Below are 9,919 nucleotides of genomic sequence, written 5' to 3'. Positions count from 1 at the left end.
TTCATTCACGTTGAATTTACCTTAGGTTCCATAACGTGTTTTTGATGTGCCACCGTCCGATTGAAAGTTACCCCGCCTGTAAAAACTAAAATACTAAAATTTAGGCATTCAACCCTCATTTTTTGTGAAAATTCTATATTTTGCAGTAATTACCTGATGATAAACTCTTAAATTAGGAAAGTAGACATATTTAAGTAGCTATAATTCATAGTTCGATGAATCCCAGTGGTGGGTCAGTATTTCCATATGTGGCTCATCGACTATATGGTAATTTTATCCAAACCTTTTGGAGATTGGCAGGAATTTTTCAGAAATAATCAGGCGCAGATTCAGGTCCGGCGTACACCCCCTTAACGTGGGGAAAAATTAAGAAATATTGATTTTTCTCAAATTCTTGCAACTCGATCGCCCAACACCCCACACACACACATACAAATTGTCTTGCCACAATTCACTCACTTAGCTTAACATATTTACGATCATAACCTGTAAAGAATGGACCCGCCAAAGGTCATGCACTTATTTTGCAATTTGGCGTGTTGTGTTTACCAATTATATAATAAAACTTTTTTTTTGTTTTAGACGGGATGGTCATTTTATTTGTATAATGGTGTCATGGTGCTGACTTCCTTGGGGTGCAAAAAAAATCTTTTGATGGTCATGATATATAATACATCTTTATTTCTCATCACTATGATCAAATGTTCCTACTTCAAATTATTTCAAAGAAGATCTGATTTCCTTCAGATGTTATATCTTGTGTCTCAAATTGCATACAAGTTACTGTAAGAACGTTAAACTTTGATCGATAGAGGATTTTTTTTAATTATCTGATTTCCTTAAGATGTAATATCTCGTGTCTTCAATTGCATACAAGTCGCCGTTTTCAACATTTGATCTTTACAGGCATTTTTTAAATTATATGATTTCCTTTAGATGCTTTATCTTGTGTCTTAAATTGTTTTCAAGTTACCGTTAAAACATCTGATCAAGTCTAAAATGTGATGAGGACGACGTAATGTAATATGATTGATCACCATGACAACAGTAAAAGCTTTATTTATTGCCAGTTTAATAAAACCAATTTTCTAGTATAATTATAGTCTTTCCGAGTTGGGTGGGGACTTTCTAAGCGCAATATGTATCTTACGTTTAACCATTTGATATCTATAGGAGGGCTAGGGTAAAAATTGTGATCCAGCGTTTTTATTTCGAGTGAAGTAAGACCCTGGATTTTTTTTTGCGACCTTGCGCGCGTCTCCTTTTTTCAAATTAACCATAAATTTTACAGCCTAAATCTGCATTATGCATTTTTCCAAGCCTCCACTGCCCTGACTATTTTTCCCCTGGATTGATGCGTCCTGCCTTTTTATTTCAAATTTGATCCTAGCCCTACTCCCCCCTCCCAAAAAAAAAAAAAATCAAATGGTTACTCTCTTATCATGTATGTTCCAGAAATTCCTCTGTCGTTTTATATGGACACTTAATCCAATCAACTACCTTGTCTGTACCATGATAACCACGATTGGTTCAACGTGTCATAATTTTCCTCTCCTCTTTCGTCTACCCAGACTTTTTATTAGCAGCTCGATGAGTTTCTAGAAAATCAGAGGACGCTTACCCTACCGGTGCACCTAGTTCATGCTTCCAGCTTTTAGTGAAGTCTGAGTTGCTCATTTACGTTTGTTGCTTTATACGTATTATCTTGGTTATTTTATGTTCTTTGTTGTGTATGTCTGTTTTCCATGTCTGGTCTTTGTCCTTGGATTACATTCTTTTGATTTCCGGTATAGTCTTTGTTTCCTTGATTTCTCTTCCAATCCATATAAAATTTAGACACTGCAAATGGAAGAGGTGATTCCAGTGAAAGAAATTTGCAGTAGACCTATGGGCCGAGTCTATGTAAAATCAAGCAGGTCTGTATGATGAAACTAGCTCAAATTGCTTTAAAATGTATGTAGTGCTGTCTATGTAAAATTAAGATGGGTCTATGTTGACAAAACATTCAGTTTCTAACACTGTGATTCAAGGTTCAGAAAAACCGACCGAACAAACGATGTTTTTTCCCAATATACTTACGCTATATTTTTACGCAACTATAGTCCTTTCTGTATACAGATCTGTATTTTTGAGAAAACCATACATTCATCTCTCAGCCAAATCAAACCGAATCAAGAACGGTAACTCTTGCAGACACAATCTACATAATGTTTATCTCAAAAGTGCAAGAACCAAATGCCAACTAAGACAGGTTTTGTGGTCTGTAACTGATACTGAATTAGAAATTAAAGTAAATTCTGTGGGTTTTTGACATACATGAATCACTTCCAGTCTGGTTTTTACTTAAATATGTTAAACTAATCCATATAAAACTCAGACACTGCCAATGGTAGAGGCCGGTGATTCAAAGGGCAGAAAACCCATACAACAAATGATGTATCCCAATTTACAAACGTTATTTTTTTACGTAAAAATAGATAGTCCTTTCTGTATTCTGTATACTTTCTTCTCCCACTTAAATCAGCTAAATCAAGAACGATAACTCGTACAAACTCTGATATCTATAAACATTGCTACCTAGTACATGTATGATTGATTCCATCATTTTTTTATAGTTATGTACTAAAATATAGATTATGTTGTATACGAAGTATGAAGTTGAAGTTTTGAGTCCAGTTGTAAACCCAGTTTTATATTTCAATATATTTATACTGTTTATATTCAAATTCTAGTTTCGGCGTCCTCCATATTTATGGCCTCTGAAAAATGAATGTCTCAAACTCATTCTGTCGGAAATGACGACATGGATGTAATTCAGAAGTGATTGTTCGAATGTTTATTGCAGGCCTACAGCTGATTTTATACGGAGTCTCGTATATTCCTGTTTGGCAATGTCGATCCAACACAATCAATGCCTTAATATATGAGTATAAATACTTCTGCCTCTTATCGAAAGCCAATGAAATCATATCAATTTCAGGTGAATTAAATTTCTCAAAACTACTTCAAAGTTTCAATCGGTGAGCTGGAGATGACCAACCCAGAGTCTTCCAAACGGAAAAAGTAAACTAAATGGAAATGAATTATAGGAACTGAACACATTAAAAAAAATAACTTGTGCCTGATTCCATTGTTGTCGTTTTGACAATAAAATGTTTTCGAACTAAAAAAATGTGCAAATTCAATGTAAAAAGTGCCCACAGAGTTAAAGTTGGAGTGTGCAAACATGAGTATATGCGAGCAAACTATGCCAAAATTTTAATACACCTATAGAAAGTATAATTTAACATGAGGCAGGTTAAACCTGTAAGAGGACGAAGATGAATATAAAGATATATTTAAAAATCTTCTTATTGCTTTTTCTGGACATCTTGACGGTCATTGTTACTTCTTGACTCTTCTTGACACGTTTTGTCGTTAAATAGTGCGACTGGTACATCGGACTTTCTAGAAAAGCCAGAAAGGCCTACTCTGAAACAAAAAAAAAAGTATCTGAATTTATTGTAGACCATATGATAAACGCTTTTTAGTAAAGAAGATACGAAAATACCTAACTTTGTATGCGAAGCTCCGAAAGACGCGACTTCCTGTCAGACTGAAATCATGCTCTCGGGTATATGGCTTGAAAGTTAATTTCGATTAAAACACCGTTGTGAGGACTTCGTCTTTTATAATGTACTTTTCATACAAGTACATGTATACCTAAAGATTGTACTTTGTCTGAATTATTGTGTATTAGTATGATGTAACCGTTTTAAAGGTTATATTCATCGTGCATCACAATAGTTAACGGTTAACTTGTGCAGTTTGTACAATGTGTACTCAAGAAATACCGTGATCAAATGGATAGGTATATAGGAGACAAAAAGTAGAAAATGCCTGTAGCGTCTACGATCGACTTAATTTTGTGGTAGACAAATTGCACGTATACTGTACTTTAAAAATTCCTTTCAACTTTTTAGAAGTTAGCCCAGAGAATTATCTACTAATTGTCTCATGAACTATCATTTTTTTCATTATTTCTGTTCACGAACTTGGCTGAACGACTTGTAGGATAAATTATATATTTTTTTTAATTTTCTAGCCACGAGCCAGGAAATTAATCTTGTTTTATTTTGTAGTTTTTATTCGTAACGATGATGTGCTATTCGTAAAATATAATTATGTTCGGTTAACCTGGACAAAAGTTTCGTGTAGCAGACGATTGTCGTCTGTTAGCTGTTGTCTCTGAAACAACTGTGTATAATTTCAACTGTCACAAACAATTGAAAGTAAAACATACGTGATACATTATCCAAGCTTAAAATATGACCGCTCTACTCATTATAATTTGGCTTCTGGAAGAAAGCTATGTTGTTACAAGATTTAAGTCATTACTACATAAGTTTTATGGTCGTCACCTGCACCATGAAAACCGATTGGTTCAATGTGTCACATATAGTTTTCCTTTCCTCTTTCGTCTACTCCGGACTTGACTTTTTATGATAAACTCGGTGGGTGTTTCAAGAAGCGCAGAGGACGCTTAGCATACCGGTGCACCGGGTCCATGTTCCCAGTTTTTAGTGGAGTCCGATTTGCTCATTTACATTTTTTGTCGCTTTGTGTGTATTATTTTAGTTAAGTTCTTTGTTGTGTTTGTCTGTTTTCCATGTCTAGTCTTCGTCCTGGGTAACATTATTTTGATTTCCGCTAGAATCTTGGTTCCCTTTATTACTCTAGAACACAAGGCAAAGTTACCATTTATTACTAAAATCTCTAAATTAATAAGTGAAACATAAACATTAATTGATGAATATTAATTCTTTTATTTAGTTTCAAGAGCTCCACGATAGTCTTTGTAAGGTCAAAATTGAATGACGACTCAAACTTGAAGTTTTCAGTCTTGAAAGGAAAATCGTATGGCCATAGCCTATAGAAATTATTGCCCTTTAAAGGCCAAAAAAATTAACTATTTTTACCGTTTTTGTCTACTATCTGGTAACATATATTCAAAAGAAAGTTGTATGATGACACATTATGTGGGGTCACTTACTATTAAGGCAAAATTGACAATTAAATGAATTGGCTTTTTCTGAAAACCTGTCGTTGTCTCAACCTCAAGTGGAATATAATAGAAGTCATTGAAAAATTGCCATTGAACTGCCAAGTAAAATAGTTCTGGTTAGGAGTATTCAGGTGAGCAATCCTCTCCACAACATTTCGTTTAAAGTGCGTATATAAACGATCTCCATTTTGTAGGTCGCCTGATAAAAAGCCAATCGTTATTTTTTTTTAAAATCCGATCAAACATCTGCGTTGCACAGGTCACTGAATCAGGGAAGCGAGAGGAGGAAAAAATAATTATTGTTATTTTGATTATGTTCCTCTTTTGGAAATTGGAAAATCCACTTTATATGACAATAAATATTGGTTAAAATAATTTTGTTATATCTCAATGGATGAAAAATGTTTACACGCCCCTATTCAGTTAAATTCAGAGCTACATATGTTTAAAGATAAGAATGTGTTTTCAAATGAATGTATAAGAATTGGCAATAATAAAAATTTTGTCTGTTGAAAAATAACACAAATTTTCCATGTGCATATTTTGTTTATTGCACTTCACACAATAAACAATACGCACATGGAAAATTTATGTTATTTTTCAATATACAAAATCTTTATTATTGCCAATTCTTAATAAAAGACCATATTTTTATTCCATTTGCATGCCGGTCACAGTTTGAAGAGGGGAGTTCAAGGGGCACTAAGACCCAGGAATTCTGGTACATGTAAGGTGGGGCGTAGATAGAATTAAAGGCCAATCGAAGTGTTGCGAGATAGTTCTAGCTCTCAAGAATAAACAAATTTACAGAAAGGCAAATGATAAATTGCTTTTACAAATTCCTACGCCAAATATAAATAATGTACATCTTTTGATGTTAAGCCATCAATCATTAAATAAATTGTCGTTGCCATAAATATATGTGTGTGTGTGTCGGTTACAGTAATATAAGTTTGTGCTGCAAGTGGCGCGTCGGAGGTGCACGCTGGTCCGAGAAGGGGAGGGACTGGGGCAATTTCTAGAGGATCTATTTGGTGCCTTCATGTGCGAAAAAACTAGATCCGCGCGCTTTCATTTAATTTGCGCTTCTGTCTTAATCTGACTGATTGTTAATTGTGAATTAGTCCATAAACACTATAGTATTTTATTTTTCTTTTGTCATTCACCGTATATATACAAGTTTATAAGCTTTTAGAGTCTTTCAATTTTTAGATCTAAAAAAAATGTTAAAAACCACATGTACTTTTTCAAAATATATGACCAAGATTAGGTGATTAAGTGACTTTTGCATGTTAATAAGTCTTTGACAGATTTGGTAAGGGTGAAATAAATGCGTTAGTAGTGCACTGTCATCGCTGAAGTCACGATGGTTTTAGTTGTGTTGTCGCATTGTAATGGTTGCTAAATGTAGCTAGACGATGTATAATGCAATAGTTTTGATTTTGGGACTTTTGCTAGTGTCGGATTTCGCTTTGTCCAAGTGTAAGTATAATGTTAATTTTCTGTCATCATTTAAACCGCAGATTAATTGAAGGTGATCAATGAAACGTTTTCAAATTAACTGGCGAAACGCAATTACTCTTGGTTCCCTATCTTACTCTTCCACTCTGTCATAAATAGCTTTACTCTGGATTATGAATCGTTCTGATATTTGCTCTGCAGTGTATTCGGGAAAGGAAGAGTAAATAACTGTTTTCGTGAAACAGATTATTCGGGAATCAAAAGACAAAAGCGGGGGAATGAAAAAGGTGCAATTTTCAGATATCAAGAGAAATGCTCCGTTACATAGTGGGATCACTGAAACATGTATAACGGTAGGACAATCATCATCTGCTTTCTATGAAAAACCCATTGACTTGCTCATGACGGTAATGTACCACATTTCACGAACAAAGAGAATTTTCACGAAATTAGTCAAACTAATACTGATACACCAATGTGACACCATTAGGTGGACGACCTCATGTTGGTTTAACTTCATATGATTACGAAATCCTGCTCCACGATTAAGCTTTTTATGTGAGAAGCCAAGCATGGTACGAAACCTTTGACAGGTTAGGACAACGTATGCGCAGCCCTTCTTGATGAACGAGATCACTGTTACCAGAAATGCATGAAAATTGCATGGAATGTGTTTAGGTATCGAAATTTTCGATTTTCGTCGATATCGAAGAAACTTAACAGAGTCTACCGATTCATTCATGTTTTGTAATACCCATACCTCAATTAGTTTTTAAAGATAAATTTGTTATTCAGATATCTACAGATGCGAATGCAAGACAGCATGCTCAGCAGACGACATCGATTCCAAGATCACGTGTGGCAAATATAAGTGGTGTTGTGCGAAGGCAGATGACCTTGTTTCGAATCGACTGTCTACTGAAAAACCAGTCAAGAAAAACTCTATTCTTCCAACTGAAGGCGATGTATCAAGGGTCGGTAAAGATGGTAGAGTTACCAGCAAAGAGATCCCAACTGTTGATCCGCGCCTTGAGGCTGCTAAAAAGTCAATAGGACACTCGGTTACTGCTAAAAGCAATGTTGACACGTACACTCCCGTCGAAAATGCATACAAGGCTATGAACAATGTTTGGAAGTATACTCCTAGAACCAATGGAGGTTTTGTGGAGAAAAAACACGATATTCATTTGGGACGTAACAGGAATGTTAACATGTTGAGTGCAAGGCAGAAATATATGTTGAAAAACTACAACAGATTTAAATGGGATAGTGATGCGGTGCGATCGCCCAATGACCATGGCAGGGCTCTGCCACTTCCTGCAAGAATTATTGAGTATCCAAAAGAAAATGCGTACCAACTGTTCATGCAGAACAAATACATGAAAAATAATTTCGGAAGACTTGGACTAAATCCAGACTCTGCATACTTGGATAAACCTGCGCTCCACGATTTTCTAAACGGTCATTTATCAAGGGATCCGGCTGGATTCCAGAGGTATCTGGACCTACCGGTTGATTTTAGGCGACCAAGGGATCATATGGACATGGCCAGCAGATTCCCGCCTTTTGAACCGCAACCCAATCTACCTTTTGAACACCTCAAAGATTTTGATTTTCATGTTGACCGGAAGGAATACAGGCGCCATAGAGAACCTTTTGTAACTATATCTAAACATTCGATACCACATCGGAGATTTACGCCGAACGGGAACGAAATAATAACAATAACAGAAATGCCAGTTCATATTAAGGGCGATTTTGAAGAACCTGTTCATGAAAGATTGGAATGGTCTCAAGATGGAGAAAGACGGGACAGAGGAGGTGGCAAGCTATAAAAAAGGAGTCACTCTTAAATTGAACATATATACATGTATGCCTGTACACTACTCAGACTTTGAAGGTAGAAAGAGATACAATAATGTTTTTTTTTTCATTTGCTTTTTTGTTTTACCCTCAGAAAATGTTTGACCTATATATTAGGCACCAACCATTTCATCACCGGCCAAAGAATATGGTGGTGCCAGAGTAATCTTGAAAGAAAAAAATATATGATTTAATATTAGAATTTCCTCAAGTATTCAACAAAGCTTAAGTGGATTTTCGATTGAAAATTTGAGCTCCGACTGCTGTTGAAAAAATGTTTTTTTTTTTCGCGATTGTACAAAACATTCTTACTCCAAGAAATATTTCAGCCCCTCCTTTAACAAGAAGAAAATGGCCTGGGTCTAAACTCTAGTACTAGTATCATACTATGATCTTTTATCATCGAATTCCGGGGTACTTTTTAAACCATCTTCGTTAAACATATTGTTATTTCGAAGTGGGCTTTTAATATTTTAATTGCCTACATAGAGGCTTTTTGTGTAGAACAAACCATGTTCAAGTATGTATTAATTCTGAATTGTCTGTTGCTACAGCATTTCGATTAGTTTTCGGTTGTAGCAGCAGCAGCCTACACTGATATATACTAGAAATACTTGTCTAGCTTGTTTGTCTTTAAGTTTCCAGTCAATTATATGTCTTGTAATACCACTGAATTGTTTGGAAAACGAATCGCCGTACTGTTTTTGGATTATTGGTCCTTTGTTTCCATCTGTGGTCAGTCATTAATATCTATGTGTTCATTTTGTCACCAAACAGATGTGCCTGTAGAATTAGTCTTAACACTGATTTGTTTACTGTAGTATCAAATCCATAAAAAAATAAAACCATGGTTTTACATTATTTTTGCATTAATTAAGTATATGAAAGCCATCTACTCTTCGCTTGGTGACTTCAATAGACATTTGAATATCAAAACTGGCTTTAACAAATCAGACGAGTTTACTGATTCTTCCTTGAATGTCTTGTAATTAGAACAGCGGTACGAGTTCGAGTCCCACGGAGGGAAATCTGCATCGAAAATTTGACAGTTCTAACATCGCTGGAAATTTTTCAGACCCTTCTATAAGTTTACATTATCTTCCCTGTGTCAGTTTGATCGATGGAGCAGTGTAGCGAATTATTAATTGAATATGAGACACTGTTGTAACGTTTTTTTTTTATAATATGAATAATTAAGTCCGTCATTAGGTTAAAAATATTGGAACTTCTCATACCCAATTACTTTTGTTGTGCATTCATTTAATGAAAACAATGAAAAATAGTTATAAACGTACTGAACTGTCTTTAATATCTCTATTCATTTAATGCTCGGAAATGTGTTGAACATTTATATCTTGCTTTAAGTGGTCTGGGGGAGGGGGTCATTCCTTGATCCATGGTTATCCATAGTACTTTCGATTGTAGGAGGTAAACATGTGCATTATCAAATTGGCTCTCTTTGGTGGATAGGAGCTAGAATAGACGCATCAGTGTATGAGTATATTTAATTTGACTTTTTGACATCCCGATGTACTAGTGCAGTGCAATTCA

At 35.2% G+C, this 9,919-nt stretch overlaps 1 protein-coding gene across 1 annotated transcript; it reads left to right on the top strand.

The window, feature by feature from the left end:
- Nucleotides 1–6,015: 6,015 nt before the first annotated feature.
- Nucleotides 6,016–9,662, top strand: LOC148601604 (uncharacterized). The gene is made up of 2 exons (XM_088555623.1): nt 6,016–6,526; nt 7,301–9,662. Exons 1-2 carry the CDS (start codon nt 6,463–6,465, stop codon nt 8,338–8,340), a joined length of 1,104 nt encoding a protein of 367 aa, XP_088411749.1. The 5' UTR covers nt 6,016–6,462; the 3' UTR covers nt 8,341–9,662.
- The last annotated feature ends 257 nt before the right edge of the window (nt 9,663–9,919 follow it).

The sequence above is a fragment of the Perna viridis genome, chromosome 12, assembly GCF_037379345.1.
Source record: "Perna viridis isolate PV_CMFRI_1.1 ecotype Kerala chromosome 12, ASM3737934v1, whole genome shotgun sequence".
Classification (NCBI taxonomy): Eukaryota; Metazoa; Mollusca; class Bivalvia; order Mytilida; family Mytilidae; genus Perna; species Perna viridis.
The sequence above is the reverse complement of the archived record's forward strand: the minus strand, read 5'-3'. Positions and strand labels throughout refer to the sequence as shown.